Source organism: Plectropomus leopardus, chromosome 6 (assembly GCF_008729295.1).
Source record: "Plectropomus leopardus isolate mb chromosome 6, YSFRI_Pleo_2.0, whole genome shotgun sequence".
Classification (NCBI taxonomy): domain Eukaryota; kingdom Metazoa; phylum Chordata; class Actinopteri; order Perciformes; family Serranidae; genus Plectropomus; species Plectropomus leopardus.
Genome location: NC_056468.1, coordinates 11,576,437 through 11,597,043, shown reverse-complemented (window position 1 = coordinate 11,597,043; position 20,607 = coordinate 11,576,437). Strand labels below are relative to the sequence as shown.

Sequence of the window (20,607 nt, the reverse complement as noted above, 5' to 3'; positions counted from 1 at the left end):
TTTTATATTTTTATTTCTTTAAAGTCTTTTAAAAAATCTCTTGTGTACAGCTGCTAAGCATCATATTATACAGCAGACAGGCTAGTCATTGAGACTATAAGGAACCCATATGTTATCAGAACATAAATATAATACAGTACAACGAAATTGTGGCATTCAGGCTGCATCAAAAGAACAACACAAACTCAAAGAAATGTTAAGGATTATTTGGCTGATTTTTTTTTCAATCATCCCACATCACCATCTACAGCAGGGGTGTCAAACATATGGCCCACAGGCCAGAACCAGCCCACCAGAGGCTGGAATCTGGCCCTCTGGATGACTTTACAAAGTCTGAAATTTCAAATAAGTAATTAATACCAGAGTCCAACTGATTTTTATCTCAGAGGTAAATACCACTTAATTGTGGGGAAAATGTTTCTGTTATGATATTTTGGGTTGCTGGAAATACAAATGAAATAATTCCTGACAATGACTGGTACATTTCAGTTGAGGACATATCTGGCTATATACAGACACAAAAACTGATTGAATAAATTTAAAAATATTTCAAATTAAAAGTCCAACATTTCTATCCTGAAATGACTTCAAATCTGAAAATTGAGGCGTTATAAAAGAAACCACATTGCTACATAATAACTGACATTAACTGAAATAGTTGAGTTCAGGACATATCAAACTACACCCACACTCAAAATCAAGCCTTCTGACTGTATCAAGTTTTTTAAACTGTAAAATATCTTATGGTTTTACTGGTCCGGCCCACCTGACATCAAATCTTGCTGTATGTGGCCCCCAAACTAAAATGAGTTTGACACCCCTTGTCTACAGTATCTCAGGTATTCAGGTGCTATCGACAAGCAGAGGATAGAAATGTAACACAACAGGGAATTATTGCTACATTCATCTGCATCAGAGTGTCTCAAATTCAGACACACGGCGGTCCAAAGTGACAGCACTCCTGCATCTGTTAGCTCGCCCTCACAACACTAGTGCTGGCATTTCCATTGCTCGACAAGCAGAGCTGCACGCAGGGCATTATTTAAAGTTACAGTCCGTATCAGAGGTCGTTTCTGCTTTAATTGACAGACCAGTGGCTGGAAGTGGGTGATGAGCTGCTGGTGGACTCTTTGTGCGACTGGCTGTAGGTGGGGGAGTGAGTGACACTTGGACTGCTGGGAGGTGTGGAAGAGCAGGAGGAAGACTTGGATTTGATCTGTAGCCACTTGTCTCCCAAAGCCTTGGCAAAGTGGTCGTCCACAGACACGCTGATTGAGAGCTGCTGGGAGCGAGCTTTCTGGTAGTTCACGCCGAGGCTTCTCTGGAAATGCTCCTCAACGACGTGATCATAGTTGGATTTGGAAATCACTGGAAGGGAAAAGGTGAATACACACCTTGGTGAGTCAGGAAAGTGAGCGGGTATCTGCGTTATGATGTGTGTGTGACGATTAGGGAGTGACCGTCTGGTGGATGAGGTGATTCACATGAGTGCAGGACTGACCTGATGAGGGGCCCCTGTGGACCTCGGATCTGCAGGAGGGGTTTCTGGATGAGGAGACACAAGTGATCACAGAGGGACGCATCTGGGGAAAAAAAGTTGGATCATTAACCCTTTAAAATCTGAATTAACAGAAATGTTCTTGTACTGCATTCAGATGGTGTTCACAAGCTATTTAACCATTTGAAAGTGAGCAGATTGGTTTGATTTATTTCAAAAACATGGGGATAAAAGGCAATGACCAACAAATGGCAAGAAATCAGTAGAAGGTGACCTTAAAAAAAGTTTTAAAAATTCAGGGAGATCTATTGGAAAATTATCAAGACACTAGGAATAAATGTCAAGATAACTGTATTAATATTCATATTCATTTTATTTGAATTTGTGTTACTAAAAAAAATCATACAATTTTTTTTTTAAGTTTTCTGTGCTTTTTTGGGTCACTTTCTTGTTTGTTTTTTTTACTTTTATTTTTTCCACTTATTATCCAAAAAAGTTTCTTGTAACTTTTTGTGAATTTCCTGCTAATTTTTGAACCATCTGCTGTTGAGTTGCTCATTGCCTTGTCCCGTGTTTTTGAAAGAAATCAATCCAATTTGCTCAGGTTTCAGAGCGTAATTAAATTGAAAGACACAGAAAAGGGACTTTATTTCTGCATTTAGAGCACCCTGTTTGTACCCCCTCCCCTCCTCCCACTGCATTTTAATATCATCCTAAACCTGGCTGTGCACTTCTATCTCATGATAGTGTGCAGAGTTTAGAAAACGAAATCATCTGAAAACCGATTAAACTGGTTGGGTTTGCCCAGGAGAGCCACATCACTCCCAGTGTGGTGGCATATGCAGGTCAAAGAGAGAGCAGTCTGTTTGGTCTTGTTGAGGGCATTCTTCCCTCCATCGCTCACATTTTCTTCCCGAATCCGGCTGGATTGCATAGCTTGAACAAGCTTAGGCCTGTATACACTCCTGGGAGAAGAATGCATGTGCAGTTGAATTGACTGACTACAGATGGGAGATGTACCACTCCTGCGGGTAGCCTGGAGCTACACTGAGACTACAAAGACACACAGTACTGCCACTTTTCATGAGTTCTGACAACCCAAACATTCGTGACCTTTGAGAAAATCACACAGAAAATGTTAAGGACACAAGGAGCTCATGCTTTTTGTGTGAATTACCTGGATTTGAGTGGTAGCAGAGCTTTTAGTCTGTCCCTCTGTACTTTCAGGGTCTTTTCTTGGTTTCTTGATAAGGGCAAGAGGTTCATCCATGACTGGAGCGTAGTACACATGAGTGGGCAGAGGACTGGTGGGGCTGGGTGTTGGACTCCAGGTCGATGTGGGGCTCTGCGGCCTGTTGAACACTGCTGGTGCTGGCGCTGCTCTCTGGGCAGCTTTGCCACTGCTTCTGCTCAGAGCCCGCTCTCGCCTGAAACATGTATTTGTCAGAAAATTGTCACGTCTTTGACAGTATTTGAGTTCAATAAATCCTCATTTTAATGTTGAATTGCTAATGTAAACATGAACAAGCCAGGTTCACCAACCTTTCCTCCAATGTCAGGCCTCTTTCGTAGCTGTGCTTGCGTTTGACTGGATGCGCCGTCGGGGCGCGAGCCCGGTCATTTGCCATATGTCTGTATCTGTCTTCACTCCTGAGGTGGGGCTGACCTGGAAGATTAAATTAAATTGCAAAATTAGAACACAGAAGCTTTAATAAAAAGCCGTTTTGGCTATGGCTTATTCGTTAGAAAAATAGATCCAGAAAAAACAATGAACCATTTACTGGCACTGATGATTTTACTACAGTAATGAGTAACTGCTTGTTTTGATCCATGTCATCAACCTGCATGACAACTATTCGTGGGAAAATGTTTTTTTTTCTGCCACCGTTAATTGTAAACTCCGTTAAGTCGTAGAACTCGATCTACCTGATCAGCAAGGGTTACAACACGACACAGCTGATTCAGTGCTAACGGTAAATGTTGTTTTTCTGCATAATGTTGGCATTTAGCCCTATCACACAGTCAAAAGGGCACAATCAACTGGTTTTATTAGCATGGAGTGCCGCACATCTAACCGCTTTTAGTCTCTGACGACCCTGATTTGGGCGGCAACCATTGAAAGGGCCCATCAAAGTGAAAGCACAAGTACACACGGTGGATTTTTTGCAATTATAAAGTTGAAACAAATCAGCATCAAGGAGTTGGTGATGTCTCTGGTGTGAAGAATAAGAGAATTGCACTGTGTATTCAGACTGCAAGTTAAACCCACAAAATGATATTTTGTGCTTTTATAACATCAGGTACATCACTTATTACATTTAACCGAGGCGAAGGGAGTTTTAAATCAATAGGACTCACATTAGTGAGCTCTTATGTTCAAAACTGCCATGCAATACAGTCAAAACACACAAGAACTGTTTGAAAACCTAATGGCAGCATAATTAAACTCAGCCTATTGTTTGACTGTATACTCAGTTAACACTTGAAAATCCACATTGATGCAGCAGCGGGAGTCCTTCAAAGTTCCCTCAACTGTATTTAAATAAACCACTCAATACCCTAAAAGAAACCACAATAACACGTATTGAAATCGAACAATGAGGTGATTATGTGCTTTGATTTGTGAGACAATGAAAGTTGTCTACTGTGTCTTCACACCACAAGTGCTCGCTCCAATCCACATTTCCTACTGGCTGAACACTCCAACACCTGTGAGCTACTCCTTCGCACAGTGTGCCATTGTGGAGGAGGGGGGCGGGCAGGTATAACCACACCTATGCTGATTTTCTAATGCCTCGGGCATGGATATTTCTTCCTTGTTAGCGGAGGGAAAATGCTGCCTGACCTTCTGTTTTGCTGTGTTTACTCAGATTGTATGGATATCCATCAGGAACTCCGCATAGTTAGGAGTGACAACACAGTTTACAGAATCTCAGTTTAATCAGAAGGATCCTGAAAGACAGTGAGTATTAAAAGTGAGTTCCTTTATTCTTTATTTGAAATAGATTTCCTGTATTAACCTTGCTTGTCTTTTCTGTATGTCAAAAAGCTATCTTTTTTACATACAAAAACAGCATTATTCACAAAACATTAAAAAAGCTGAATGTTGCTGTTAGTGTATATCTTCCATGAGCATGTCATGATTCTTTATATTTTATATACACATAAACAGGCAAACGACAAAAGCAAATGCCACTGTAATAAACACAAATATGACATTAAGTTGTGCCATGACACAAGATCCAAACATGTATAACCCCAGTGTTAGAAATCACAGTAAAGTCAGATCAAGGCAATATCAATCTCATCAAGAAACACAAGAAAATAAAAGAAAAGCAGTAGTCAAACTCACCCTCTAAAATGTAGACTTTAAAGCCACTGCTCATCCGGGTAATGTACTGGAAATTAGCCACAGCCATGTCTCCTTGCCTTTGCCCGAGTGAAGCCAAACACAGAGGGACACCTTGACTGCTGGAGCTTACAGGACACAATGAGCCTCAGTTATAGATTGTATTGGAAAGGTAATGAGATGCTGGGTCTGAGCTCAGCCAGGTAAAGTATCAGGTGAGTGCAGATAGGTGCAGTGGCTTCCCTGTGACTCACTCCTTGCATTCAGATTGGCTGCTGCAGGAGCCAATCAAAGGCCCTCATTCACTCAGCGTTGTTATTGTCCTACAGGAATGAGCTCACAGATAGGCCACTTTCAAAGGTGGAAAGTTATTAAATGTCAAAGGACCACAGAATGATTAGAGAAGCTTTTGCTTTTTTTCCCCAATACTTTCTTCTGTATATCTCTGGTCCTGAATCACTGTTTCCACATTTTATTTAGATTTCACCCCAAGCTATGAAGAAAGTGAAGTGTGCCTTTTGTTTGCCTTCATGGGATCACCACCTGTCCATCTCCCCTCCCTCCCTCATTCCCTCCCTCCTAATCTGCAATCTCACCAAACTGCATTTTTTCGAGCTCTTAGCCCACCGGAGCTCCAGTCATTCCACTGACCTGCCCATACACGCACGCAGCTGTACTGTGAGCCTGCCTCACCAGTAATCCAAAGGCTTTTGTTGATGGCCAGACAAAGACTCCTAAGTCCTGAAAATGCCGCTGCCATGAGAACAATCTCGCCTGAGCATACTGAGGAGTTTGGTCGCATGTAGAAAGGTTTTGGGAGGCCGGATACTGTGTGGCATTAGGCCTGCTGGAAAAAAATCATCAAGAGTGATAATTAATATGTTGATTTATGAAAACATATCAATCATGGAAATGAATGTGATTGATAATGTTTGTAGATTAATGTAATGGGAATCAATAAAAATGATCCCCTGGTATTGGCTGATATATTGTTTCGATCCATTTAATACTGATTACTATCATAGCAGGGAGATAGCAGCTGTAGACCAAAACGAGAGAGAGCTGCACATATAAAGGGCTTGTTGTGAATACACGCATGAAATGTGTTATGTTGAATTTCAGCTCAACAGTGCCACCCCTAAGTCATACAGGGCAATAACAAGCCACACTGCATATGCATTAAAAAATAAATAAATCAAGAATAGCAAGGTGCTGTTTACTATACACTCTTCTTGAAAAACAAGTTTGCTCACTGACAAATTCCAAATATTGTAAACTTTTTAAAATGTTAGGAATCTGGACACAACACTTATGGAAACCTCACCACTGTGTTTTTCTAGTTTTGTAGCATTCATTTTTAATTGCTCAAACAGTTAAGAATTTTCTTTTCTGGTTGTTTTATTTACAAAGTTGTCATTGCTCTTCCCTCTTAAAAAAAGGGGGAAAGATGTTATCATAGTGCAGCAAAACTAAGTCAGTTTGTAGTCTAAATAGCCCTAAATGTATTTTCTTTAATTGAATATCAGTATCAATAGATACATTTCCCTTAAATTATGATTAGCAATTTGTTATAATCAATCAATCAACCTTTTCCAAGTTAAATCAACTTGACAAGATGAATGTTCATTTCACTTCTATAAAACATCTCCAATGTTGTTTCCCTAAATTTGGCAGTACATCAGACCGGACACACAACTGCACAAGTCAGTTGTGATGATTAACTTTTTTTATTTCTTTTTTAATTTGGACTGAAACTTCCAGACATTAAAATGACTAATTGATATTGCTAAAACTATGATAAATGACGAACTGTACTTGCCTCAGTGGACCTTCTAGAAGAAGGCCAAAGTTTCAACATGTATCAAAAGCAGAGAGTTGCTTGAAATTATCATCACTCAACTAATAATTCATCATGAATTCTTAAAATAAATAAATACAACTAGACATTAACATGACATAGTGATATTACGGATAATACATTAAATATTTTGAAATTGTTAATGTAATGATTAACATTAAATACTTTAACAAAATTTGAACAAAAACGTTAAATCTTTACTTTGCCATTTATTTTTTTTATTATTTACTTTTGCTGCTCTATAAGAGAAGTGATGCCATCACTGCATAATAGTCAGTATTTAAGTGTGTTCAGAACTTAATAAACCCATCACTGTCATGGCAGCAATTTTGGACAATCAATCAATCAGTAAGTCAATACAAAACTGAAAAAATTATAAATAAAAGAAAGAAAGAAAGAAAGTGCAGGAAAGATCCAATATCAATGACAATTTAATACATATTTAGTAATGCAGAAAAGGTAATTAAATATCTCATTTTAAAGTCCAATATCCTACAAATCCTCCCCCCAAAAACTATGCATTTCTATTATTTTCTGAGTATAACAAGCTATTTTACCTTTTCTATCACGCAATATGCAGCTGACTAAGATACGAAATTCACTCACATTCACAGCAACATGTAGCCATGTCCACTGGTTCAGTCCCCACCTCCACAGCAGAGGCCCGGGGCTCCCCGGGGGTCTGTGTTTATCACTTTCTCTGGGTGTCACCAACAGATGGCGCATCCCTCACAGTCTGTATTGACTGCTGAAAATCAAAAGTAACACACTGTGTAAGCGGCCTGAAAGGGAAACAGTAAGTGTGTCACTGCTGCATTATTGAACACAACAGGATGCAATATCACATCAACACTCATAAGCACCCCGTGGAGTCAACAGCATGCCCGTGTCTGACAGTGAGCGACGCCCCTGACACCCTGCTCTCATCAGCACCACCATCATATCCCAACACAGAGCTGCATCAAGTGAGACAAACACAGGCTGACCAGTACAGGAAGTTCAATAATACTCCCTTTCATAGCTTAAAAGACTCAAAAAAGCCAAGATAGTTGAATTAAATATGATATTTTGATTAAAGTAATTTCTATAAAATATAATTTCTTGTTGTTTACAAATCCCTAGGGTGACTTGCTTATAGTGCTTCTTTTGAATAACTAATATGCCACAAACCCAAATATTAAATATACAATTATCTAAAACATACAAAGGCTGTACATCAATATAACTAAATAAATCTCTATATTTTAACATTAACAATAACAATTAATTAAAACCTATGCTGATATCAAATTTAAAGTAAAAGAATCAAGTGTTTATAATTACTATACAAACATTATGTGAAATACATACTTAATATATGCATTTATTATGGTATGTTATATCTATTATATCATTATATAATTATACTTTGTTATACATATCCTTATAGTCACCATTGTTCCTTTACATGTACATATCCTGATACATTTCCTTTATATTTATATACTGTGTAATACTTCTGTGCAATTTCATATTATGCAATATTTTACCATGTTCAGATTTATGTATTTCTGTATGTTTGCTGGTAAGAATACCCGCCATGTGGGTATAACAATTGTTTTGTGCAACCAATCACACACATACAGTATCTGTAGAACCCATAAATGAAAAGTGTTATATATAAATTTATATAAAGATTTTATATTATTATTTCTTTTAACTGAGTGATTATCTATTGCCTTTGTCTTGCTTCTGACATTTGAGCTTATGCAACGTGTGAATTTACCCCACTGTGGGATTAATAAAGTCTAATCTTGTTTTATCTTCTTTTATTTAATCTTATCTCATCTCACCCTATCTTCTTCTTCTACTACTACTGCTAAGAATAATAACAACACTTGCTGCAACACAAAATGTCCTCTCGGACACATAATGAATTATGAAAAAGGTGCATTGATTTGCAAACGAGAATTTAATTTTCCTATTTCCAATTAAACGTGTAACTATTAATAACGTGTTAGGCTAGATGCCAGTTGGATTCACTACATGCATTTTATTGTCAGAATAATTCCATTAACCTCATTAAAAAAAAAAAAAATCATTATCATCAACATGCGTTTATTTTGAAATGAACACCCGGAAGTCGGTGTCCGCACACTCCCCTACCTTGACTCTCGTGCAGCCTTGCAGGCTCCTTTCCCTCAGGATGACTGGGAGTGACGCAGGGCAGACGGAAAAAACTAGGGCTTGAGGGTAAGGACAGGGAGAACGGCGGTGATGCAGGAAGGACTGTAGCTTTCATTTCACAGGTTCAAGCCCGATGCACGACCCGCCCGCCCGCACAGAGGACATGAGAGTCACTTATATGTAGATAATTATTACGCGGCATCACCTCATCCTTGGGGCGGATCAGTTTGGACACACTCCCAGGTAGGCTTTCCATCTTGTTATGACAGTCACTGTTGATAAGGATACTACCGAGGTTGTTTTGAAAGGTGGGTTAATTCAGAAAATCCATCAGATATAAACGTGAATTATTTAACTCTGTGAGTCAGTCCTTTATTTTTCCAGCGATTTTCAGGAGACTGTGTGATGCATATTTGCTTTACCTGAGCTAATTCCTTACAGTCACGATTCTTTGCTGCTGTGATCAGATATTAAAAATCTGCACCAAATTGATACCACCATTTTTCCCCCTTTAGGTATCATTGATCCCCGTCTCTGCACATGGAAAAGTAGCCTAGTCATTCCGTTTTCTTACTGAAGACCAAGTTGTAAGTCGCATCCAGTTGGAGGATATTTTGACACCTCTCCTCGTCATTTTAACAAGTCTCCATCATGAACTACCTGCGTCGTCGACTCTCGGACAGCAATTTCATGTCCAACCTGCCCAATGGCTACATGACTGATCTCCAACGCCCCGAACCGCCGCAGCAAAGCCCCGCAGTGTCGCCCGGGCCGACGGAGAGGCGCCAGTCCGCCAGCCAGCCGCCGCCGCAGCAGCAGCAGCAGCCTGGAGGTGGAGGCTCCAGCTTCTTCTCATCCATATCCAATGCTGTCAAACAGACCACAGCTGCTGCGGCTGCGACTTTATCCGAGGCAGCAGACCGGGCAGGAGTCTCCAGCAGTGCCAAGATCCTTCTGGTTATCGATGACCAGCAGACCGACTGGTAAGAGCAGTGCGCATTGCCAGCGCGGTGCCTCGTCTAGACAAAAATGTGTGCCAGACCGTGGGTTGCGTTGGCCCTAACATCTAGAAGGTCATATGATTCATCCAGTGCTGTGAGATACATCACGTGTAACAGCCGCTGGCTTGTTGCTCAGACCTGAAATACCCTGCAGATGTGTGATAGTGCCATGGTTAAAAAAAACAAAAGAAAAAAGCGCAAATGACTGAAGGCAGAGAAGCCATTTTCATTTGACGATCAGATTTTGCTCATGTCGAAGCAATCTGCCGTTAAAATGTTTAATATTAGCCCTATGGGCTGATGCCACCATGATGATGCAGGTATTTTCAAGTCAAGTGGATGTAAGAGCACATTATGCACAAGCAAAAAAAATGCATGCATATGGGTTAGTCAAGCCTCCTCACCAGTATACATTATGCATGCTTATTGGAGCTTTGCGCACAAGGCAGAGGCGATAAAACACTGAGCACACTGAGCACCCTAAATGACACCCTGGGTGATAATGAACTATGCAGATCTGTGCATCATCACATCAAAACCCTGCCATCCCACAGTACAGAGGCCCTGTGGTTCTCCCACTCTGTCACATCAGGGAGGAGATGTGGATATTTATGCCTCATAGGGTGCATGTAAAATGCATTGACTGGTATTTATGTCTTCTGGTGCACCAGATAGGTTAAGGAAGTGTTACATTAAGCTACCTAATTTAGCTTTATCTTTTTATGCATGTTGCATTGTGCCTTCAACAGGGCTGAAACTGCCTAATTCAAATGATTTTAGCACGCAGAATGAGGACACTAACAGATTACGGTATCTGTGAGAAAATGAGTGTCAGTCTCTTGATGTCATTATATCACATGTAGCCTATCTGACATCACATTTCAATCTTGTCAGGAATACTCTCAGAGTTCTGAAATGTTCTGCAACTGCTGGAGAAAATGTCAGCTGTCAATTACAGGAGACTTTAGCAAAATGAAATTCATGTTTTTTTTGTCTTGAAACAAATTGGACTCAAATCCTCATTTCGCATGCAGGGTAAAGGTCTTCAGAGGAAGAAAAGTCCATGGTGAATTTGACATCAAGGTGGAACAGGTAGGTTTTTACACATGGCACTATTTGCTTTGTTAGTGGTCATCTTTACTCCCTACTAGAAAGACAGGAAACTTGGAAAATAAAGCACAGAGTGACTGGAGTAGTTGAAATAAACCAGCCTGCCTTCACTGAGCCTTGTGGCTAGACTGTGAACCTCAGTTGGCAGGATGTTACATCATTCTTTCATAAGAAATTAATAATTTCTGTTTTGTTGATAAATACATTTGTATGTGGTCTATTTCTGTCAAAAACTAACTGAAAAATCAGTTTATTTTTCTCTGTAGATGAACGCATTGCATCATTATAGGACGATTGCTTTTGTTGTTATCCATGAAAGACGTACCCATGCACATATTATTTATCCTTCGTTTTCACTTTGATCCTGTTTTGGTTACATATCTTTGTTTTCTGAGGCAGTGTCACCTCTTAGTCCCCTGGTGAATCATTTTGTTAATATGTCAACTTGTATTTTAGGTGCACTGATCAAAAACAGGCTCGATACTAACACAAAATGATTCATGGTTTCTTCAGTAAATAGCAAATGAATCATCCAGTACAATGGGAGCTATTACTGCATTCATAGAGATCCCTCAGAATGATAAATGTACCAAAGTCCAGTTCACCACTGAGTGAGCATTGATATAGGAGGGGCTGCTGCATTCATTCTTACACTCGCTCTCTTGACATCTGATCAAGAGAAACATAATAAATCAGATGTTTGTGTCGCCTTACAACTGACCGATAATGGTTTTGATAGCTGTATGAATAGTAATGTGTAGCCGTATAAGAATATTCATAAAAATAGCAACTTACACAGTATGTGTAAGTGGCCCAACAGCGCTTTGAGGACACCCTGAAAGTTTTTAAAGATTTTCCGCTGCCTGAAGCATTTTCCTTTCCTTCTATTTTTGTCCCTCTACATAATGTTGCGCTGTCGTTTCCATTATTTCCCTAGAGGCCTCCAAACAGGAAGAACACACTTTGGATGAAGTCTTCCATCGTATAATTATACTGTGTTAAACCTGGCTCGTGTAGAATACGTTGTCATTCCCCATCGTCTTTGCTGTGATCATGATGCCAGCGTTTTGTATGGTGTTCAGTTGACCTTGACATTATCCTTTTAGGCAGAATTCTCTGAAATCAGCCTGGTGGTCAATTCCATGGGCACCTACAATGTGGACATTGATGCAATCAGGAATGGGCATAAGGTTACTAAGTAAGTACTCTGCAAAATATTTCAAGTTCAGATAATCCACAGTGCTGCTGCTGTTTGAGGTTATGTTATAATCTGCTGAAATTCCACTATAACCTGAATGAAAGTGCCTCATAACCTGCTCAGTTTGTTTTGCAATGCCGTTTAATATTTTGCTAATGTCCTCTGTCCCAGATCCTTTAAGCCAGACTTTGTGCTGATTAGACAGCATGCCTTCAGCATGGACAAGAATGGAGACCACAGGAACATAGTGATTGGATTGCAGTATGCTGGACTGCCAAGTGTTAACTCTTTGCACTCTGTCTACAATTTCTGTGACAAGCCATGGGTGGTAAGAATTATTTAAATGAGTAATTTTAAACCATATTGCACATTAAATTCAGCCAATTAGACATACAAAACTCGTTTTTTTATTATAAATGCTCCTTCTTAAACATTTGTATCAATTGTAGTTCGCTCAGATGTCTAGACTCTTCAAGCAACTGGGCCCAGAGGAGTTCCCACTGATAGAGCAGGTTTACTATCCAAACCACAAGGAAATGGTGAGTCCTTTGCCATCTGCTCTCCTTCTCTCTCTCTCCTCCCCCCTTTCACTTGTGCTGATGGGTATCTCTTGATGCTGAACCCTTAAAGGGACACACACAAACAGGTCATCCCTCTGCACATTCACTTCCATGTCAGTATTCCATCTCACGGAGCAGCCGAGACCAATCTAATTTTCTGGGGAGTGTCTTGTTATTTTCGTTCCGGGTAGAGGCAGAGTTTTTGATTATTCATCTGCCAAGTCAGTGACAGTACAGTTACACTGAGTCTGTTGCTGCAGAGCAGTCATCTCCACCCCTGCAGTCACAGGCTGACAGCATGGGGCTGGCTTTCAAGCCATCAATATGAATCAGAATCTCCTGCAGAAATAGAGAAAGGGTGCCGTGTGGCACTGCCGAAAGATTGAAGTATATTAAAAATGTTATTTTAATCATTACATTACCATGATGAAGTTCATGTGTGGGGAATCTGAATATATGAAAACGCTGTTGTTACAGATAACTTCCCCTCGGTTCCCTGTAGTGGTAAAGATGGGCCATGCTCACTCAGGAATGGGAAAGGTAATACTGGAGTGCTCAAATATTTACTCAGTTCAATGTGAACACAATATTTTTGGGGCCAGTATATGCCACTATGTTCACATTTTGACCTTTGCTACTTCAGGTGAAAGTGGACAATCAATATGATTTTCAAGATATTGCCAGTGTTGTAGCACTGACCAAGACTTACGCCACATCTGAGCCCTTCATTGATGCAAAGTATGATGTTCGCATCCAGAAGATTGGCAACAATTACAAAGCTTACATGTGAGTTTCAGACTACAAAAGAGCCAACACACCAATATATTATTACTAGAAATGGAAACGGTTAAACAATGACAATAATTTTTAAATTCTAATGAACAGGAGAACATCAATTTCCGGCAACTGGAAAACCAACACTGGCTCATCAATGCTTGAGCAGGTGGCCATGTCAGACAAGTAAGAGCACACAAATACAGATGAGATGACATGTAAATCCCATAATGTGCCACTCTACTATTATAGCACTGTTTAACACCTCATTACAGGTACAGAATGTGGGTGGACTCTTGCTCTGACATTTTTGGAGGGTTGGATATCTGCGCTGTGGAGGCTCTACACGGTAAAGACGGCAAGGACTACATTATAGAGGTACTGCAATGCAGTGTAAGGATATCAAGAAAATATTTGTCTGTGATCAGAAGGAAATCCATTCAAACCATACAATGTGGATTTTTAGGTTGATGACTGCTCAATGCCACTGATTGGGGACCAGCAGGACGATGATCGTGTTCAGATTGCAGAGCTGGTGATTTCAAGGATGAACCAGGTTGTTCCACGCACGTCAAGCTCTTCCGCAGGGCAGCCAGCACAGGTGCTCAAACCACAGATTTAAAAAAAAAAAAAATACAGTAAAGTGTAGAATTTGTGTTGTGTGGTTTACTTTTTGGATATAGTAAGAACTCTAGCATTACTGCTTTGACCAAACTCAAGGCAGCTGCTGGAATCATTGGGAAATATAGCATGGTAAAGACTCTGGACATGTAACAAAAATTAAAGAACTACATGTTTTAAAATATTAGTTCAAAAGCCATTAACAGGTAACAAATTAAAGTATTGTGTAGCACTCTGACTCTGTGAGATTGTAGCCATGATAGCCATCAATATTTAGGATCACTCTGAAATATAGATGTTTATGTCTGACCAGACCAGTACTTAGCATTCAGTTTTACAGTATTGTATAATGCAGTGAGTGAGCTGATACATTCTGGAGTATCAGACAAACTGCTTTGAGTAGATTTAAGGCTTAGTGGGTGCATATTATTTAGTGTTGTCAGTGTAGAAGTGTAGATTTGTCATATTTTCGAGTATCATACCCAAGACACACACACATACACACACACACAAAAAGAATTGTTATGGCCCAAAACTGATCCCTAGAGGACTCTGGACTTATTAGAGGAGAGATCAGAGATGGTTTTGATGCAGACAACATCAGATATTCTCTGTGTCAGTGGACCACAGGGAATCAAACACCTAGCACTGGCATCATTTCGCACTTTTTACCAAGTCAAGAACTATTCTTTCTACAGCAAAAAATGTCCCTGCACAGAATATACTTTTCTTTGTTGCTAGGCCCTCTAAATATCTAATATCCAGCAATATTTTTCTAAGCAAATTAAGACAATTGTTAGACCAAAAAGACTTGAACATTTTTCCTCTAAATATTATTTATTTTTTTTCCTTTCTCCTTTGACAAACATTCGCCCTTTTACCTACGGTGTGTTTTATAGAAAGCAGTATCTCCTCAGCCTGTCTCACAGCCCAAAGTACCACAGGCTCAACAGCGCCCCTCACCTCAGGGTAAGAACTTGACCTTTTCACAATAACAAAAAAATTAACTGATAACATCTGTTGTAGTTTACAAATCATTTCTCTTTATTTCTAAATCTAGGTAAGCATATTAGGAATGTATTTGAATTTGAATTGCTGCCTTTGTTTGTCTCTTGTAGGTGGTCCTCAGCAAAGTCCTCCATCTCAGCAGCGCCCACAGCCTCAAGGCCAGCCTCCTGCACAGGCCCAGCAATCTGCAGCAACCCCTGCTACCGGTGACCCCAGTGCCCAGGCTAAGGCAAGCCAAGGACCTGCAGCCCAGTCACGGCCACCAGGTCAGGGAGCTCCTCAAGGCCAGAGACCTTCTTCTGGTCAGGGCTCTCCTCAGCGAAGCCAGGGAGGTTCACCTCAAGCTCAGAGGCAACAGTCTGTCACCCAGCAGAAAACTGCAGGAGGCCCTGGCCAGAAACCTCCGGCAGGCCAAACGCAGCAGAGGCCCGCTCAGCCCCCTAGGCAGCAGTCACAGGGAGGCACACAGCAACAGAGGGCTCCTGGCCAGCAAGGGCGTCCCGGAGGAGCCACCACCCAGCAGCCCCGACCTGCTGCCCAAGGCCAAGGAGGCCCAGGAGGACGACCCCCCCTGCAGCAAAAGCCTCAGCCCCCACAAAAGCCCAGTCAGGACAACCCGGCTATGGGCGGCTCTCCACAACTAAAGTAAGTAACTGTGTATGACAAATGATTTAGGATCAGTTTCCTCTCATTTTTCATAAAGTGAACCTTACAGCCGATCTTTTCTTACTTTTTGCCTGCATTGAGATATGCATGCCCCGTGGGAAATCTGTTCATACTCTTTATTGACAAACGATCCACTTGAATGTGCATGATTTGTTTATTCTTCCTTTTTCAATCCTTCAGCAACAGTTTCACAAAACATAACATTTCAGATTGTCTGGAGACATTGTGATACATTAAAACAACAACAAGCTAAAGCTGGCTTGCAGTTGTTCATAATCATTTTGATTCTACCACATCTGCCACAATCCATATTCTGGGACACAAGTGACTGAATTACATAAATCATACTTTTAAATCAGTTTTCTCTTTGTAGCAGGCATGGATATAAAAACTAAATAACTATTAATATTCAAATTTTAGAAGTGGGCTATTGTTTAATTTCTGAGAAAAATGTCAAATTTGCGATCTTGATATAAATGATTTTTGATGAAACAATTAAAATAAGCGCTTTTATTGCCATATCATTTAAAGTAATTTCAATTGACACAATTTTTATTTTTTAACTAATAAGTGGGTCAACATATTTGATAACTATAGGAAATATATTTGAACCATAAAATGAAACATAAAAAAAATATTTCGTTTATGTTTTCATATAATCAAACTAATACCCTGACAAAAAAACGCCAAACTGTACAGATCTGTGTTATAAATAAAGATCGGTATAAACGTTTTTACCTGCGTGTTTGATACGTTCTCTAGATGATGGTTTTCATAGACAAATGAATCACATGAATCCTGATTTTGGATAATAATAATAATAATCAGATTGCATTATGCTCTCTTGTCTTTAAATAGAGACCTAAGAAAGATGTCAGCAATTCCTGATTAAAAAAAACATGCATCTCTTTGAATCCAGAAAAGTCATTCACTGTTCATATCATATCAGAGCTAATTTGAAATGATATGGTGATACTGAATGACCATAGAGGAATGCGCTTTTATCATCTTTTACTGAGCCTTTTCTCTCCTGTCTCTCTCTCTCGGTCTTGCCGTGCTCCAGTCTTTTCATTCCATGGGTTTGCTGCATGACTTTAATAGCCTCTTCCTCTCCTCTATTGCCATTTTCTTCTCTTTATAGCAAGTCCCAGTCTCTTACAAATACCTTCAACATTCCAGAAACCCCAGCGCCACGAGCCAGCCTTAGCCAGGATGAGGTGAAGGCTGAAACCATACGCAATCTACGCAAATCTTTTGCCAGTCTCTTCTCAGACTGAGATGGCATAAGCCCCCCCTTTCCCCTCCCCCCCCCTCCTCCTACTGACAGAAAGTTGGGCAGGCACACTGAAGGACAAATCCCCCCAACCAACAAGGACCAACAGGATGCCGTCTCCAGTTTATGTACAATGACCCTGATATGAAAATGTACACACTTGACACCCACTGCCTAAATATTTAAAACCTTTTAAAATGAACAAAAAGTAGAATTCACAGTAAATTTAGGCACTGATAACTGAAACATTCCTTGCCTCGCCTCAAGCTTAAGTAAGTCATCTACTCACGGTGTCACACAAATAAAACTCACGAAAGAGCCTGTATATGCATGAGCACACGTACACAACAAAATACTGCTCCCACTTGTTTGTTGGTGCCCTAAAGTAATTGTGATCTTTATGTTCAAATTTTGATTGGTTCGCCGAACAAACAAATTAATTTAGGGACTGTACAAAAATTATTGAAGATGGGGAGGAGTGTGTAATCTAATATATTTTGTTTTATAAAAAAAAAGTAAGGTCCTCCCCACTGTTTTTCAGTATCTCTAAATAATATATTTATGTCAAACATATGAAGATGAAGCCACTCTATTTTTGGATAAAGAGCTTGCTAGATAAACTTATTATATCCTCTGCATATGGGAAAATGTGCCTCCATGGCACAAACAACAGCAATCTTTATGATTTACATTATTTCATTTATTTATGTGATTAGTCACACAAACATAAACTATAACATAAAAAAGAGAAATGGAGGTACGATAAAAATAAATAAAAACACCCTCCCCTGTTCTCCCATAAAAGTTAGACTACCTTCCATTTAACAAAAATAAAAATGACAATATTCTCTCTCTCTTTTTTAGTCCCTAATCATTTTTGTACAGTCCCTAACTCAGCACAGCTACACACACATTGAACGTCCAGTGTTAGCTAATGCTAGATCTGTTTGAGCTGTTGACCGCTCATGGTGATGTCTTAGCTGCATGTCAACAGGAGGCAATGGTCGCATTTTCCAACCCCTGACATTGGCGCTTGTAACTGTGTCGTCACATGTAGTTGAATTAGTTAGTAAAGTAACCCAGTAGGTGTTGTGAGTATGTTGTTGCCGCCACTTTTCTTCCCGTTTGTTGTTGCACAAGAGCAAAAAGCTTGAAAGCTCTCCACCTTGAAAGCATGCCTTACACAGACAAGAACGTCAGATCAAATGGAGTTTTCTCAGGGATGTCCAATTGATTGTGACACTTGTATGTGGCTGAGGGTCTTCCATTACAGTTTTATTGTGGCTGTTTACTTATTATGAAGGGAAAAGCATGCATTTTAATGAGGTAGAATGTTTCTATTATTTCAGATGCTTTTGCACACACAGTATATTGCAAAACTTATACTTGAATACAGCGACACTGACTGATGTATGAAGTGTATATTTTCAGGTTTATTCATCTGCCACTTGACAAAGTAACAACTCCACCCTGGAGTGCTGCTGTGTCTGTGACAGGTGTGGGACAGTAGGATAAGGTTTAGGGTTTACAACCGTTCAGGTACAGTTAGATAAAACTAGATTATTTACAGAGACTTTTATTTCATAATCCCTTAATTTCAAAGCAGTTTATTGAAATGTAAACAAACTCTGAATCTAGTGGATGTACAGTCAGTTAGTGGATTATGTCAGGTTGATTTTAGGGTGTAGCAGTTAGTCAATACATTGTGATTTTGCACTGAAGTCACTCCAAACCTGAGTCTGTATCATACATTGCAGCAGACTTTCTGCTTCCTTATATGCCTCCCGGTTTTCCTTGTGTGTAAAAAGAGACTATACATAAAGGTAAAGGAATGTAGACTGTGGGATGCACCCCTGCAGGAGGTTTCTTACTTCCTGCAACCCCTTCCTCACACTAACAACCCTTTCTTTGATCACAACGGAAAAACTTTTCAGTTTCCAGGCACTAAAATGTCTTCCAGAAGGAGCGCTTTCCATTCGAATGTCGATGTAGTATGGCAATATCATGCTTTTAGAGAAGGCCCAATAGCCAAAAGTATAAAGCAGTCCTGGTTCCCCTGCAGATTCTCCATGCTGCCTGTGTTTTGTGTAGCCACAGTGATCCCTTGTGCTCAATGGTGCATAAACGTGTGAATGTCGTTCCGTAACTGGTCAAACCAAATAGATGTGTTGTACAGAGCTCTGAGTGATGCAGATTGTCACATTTATCCCTTGCTGCTATTTGTGCTTGTTGATATAATGTGTGTCTCTGAACTTTTTTATTTTTTAAATTTGTGCAGTTTTTTCATTTGATTATTTTGTACATGCTTCATTTTTTTCAATGAGGCAGGACTATCTGGGGCTTGTAAGTGTATGCATGAGTGATTCAGGGCGTCATTTTTAAATTTTACAATGACTCAGTGTCAGTGCATTACTGTCAGATTTATCGTGGCACAGCCTAACGCCAAGAGAATCAGTAAGAGCAGCTTTGTGTGATTGTTACACTGAGTGTGTAATTTATGAAAATGAGCCATCACAATTAGCACGGATGGTTAACTTTGAAAAATGTCATTCTGTCGCTCAGAGGCCTGCTGGCCACATTAAGACATACCATTTGCCACAGCACCTCCTGAGACTGACAGGATGAGCTGTGACAGCGATGCAAAGAAGCAGTTTTATGTGTTTATGTTTTTGATATTCACACATTTCTTTTTGAAAGGTTTACATTATTTATGGTGGTTATATCTGACTGTGAATGTACTTTTTTCTTTGTTACAGCTAGTTTTATTGTTTTCTAAATGCATTGTATAATCATCGTGAAAAGATTGAATCCTTACAAATTTGAGTGAAACTGATTGTCAGTTGATGCCTGCCAGACTTAAAAATCATAAATGTAAGTGCAAGAATCAAAAAGCTGAGGTTTTTGTTAATCAAAAATATGATACTGCATAATGTAAATCATGGTGGATTATTGAATTAAATGTAAAAAAAAATATTTGATGTTATATGCAATGTAGCTATATTATGTGAAAATGAGTATGTTATTAAAACATGCACATGTCTAATAAAGTCTATGGCCAACAATGACTATTACATTTGTTATTGGCTGGAGATAGGCCTCGATACTAAGTGTTTTGGGTCCAAGTTTTACTTAAAGGGGAAGGTCGCCTATTTTCATTATTTTACATTTTATTATTATGGCCGAAGACAGTCCAAACGTATTAGTAAAAATGAACAAAGCCTCTCCCAAAGCCAAAAACTAGAGTGACTCTAATTTGTGATGTCATCAAGTATAAAGTCTGGAGCTATGTGAAAGATGTCCTATAACACTGAAAGCTCCCAGTGAGAATGAGTTCATGTGTAGCCTACACTATCTGTTTCAGAACTGAGAACACTACAATAGAATAAAACTCATGATCATTAACAAAAGGAAATTCTATGGGTCCATAAAATCAGGTTTTAATTTATTGTCTGTGGAGCAGCTCCAGACTTTAGACCCTTTGAGACCTCAAGTATACTCCTCTGGTTTCTGGCTTTGACTGAGAGA

General features: G+C 39.6%; 2 protein-coding genes and 1 long non-coding RNA gene across 4 annotated transcripts; 1 reads left to right on the top strand and 2 right to left on the bottom strand.

Annotated features, from left to right (window-relative positions):
* Nucleotides 1-5,022, bottom strand: vgll4l (vestigial like 4 like). Its single transcript, XM_042487962.1, has 5 exons — nt 4,851-5,022; nt 3,041-3,164; nt 2,676-2,925; nt 1,502-1,583; nt 1-1,368 (listed from the first exon to the last, which is right to left on the bottom strand). Exons 1-5 carry the CDS (start codon nt 4,915-4,917, stop codon nt 1,079-1,081), a joined length of 813 nt encoding a protein of 270 aa, XP_042343896.1. The 5' UTR covers nt 4,918-5,022; the 3' UTR covers nt 1-1,078.
* Nucleotides 5,023-5,628: 606 nt separating this feature from the next.
* LOC121944233 lies at nt 5,629-8,914 on the bottom strand. Its single transcript, XR_006105899.1, has 3 exons — nt 8,851-8,914; nt 7,312-7,453; nt 5,629-5,694 (listed from the first exon to the last, which is right to left on the bottom strand). It is a non-coding gene; the product is annotated as an uncharacterized LOC121944233 (long non-coding RNA).
* On the top strand, nt 8,881-19,919 carry syn1 (synapsin I). Of its 2 annotated transcripts, none has more exons than XM_042487959.1 (14): nt 8,881-9,114; nt 9,387-9,854; nt 10,907-10,964; nt 12,089-12,180; nt 12,352-12,508; nt 12,630-12,719; nt 13,218-13,280; nt 13,384-13,526; nt 13,626-13,700; nt 13,790-13,892; nt 13,981-14,115; nt 15,035-15,104; nt 15,254-15,788; nt 16,951-19,919. In XM_042487959.1, the coding sequence occupies exons 2-14, from the start codon at nt 9,523-9,525 to the stop codon at nt 17,084-17,086; spliced, it is 1,989 nt and encodes a 662-aa protein (XP_042343893.1). In that variant the 5' UTR covers nt 8,881-9,114; nt 9,387-9,522; the 3' UTR covers nt 17,087-19,919. The 2 variants fall into 2 exon arrangements, with proteins under 2 accessions (XP_042343893.1, XP_042343894.1); XM_042487960.1 differs by having other exon boundaries at nt 16,989-17,098.
* Nucleotides 19,920-20,607: the final 688 nt, after the last annotated feature.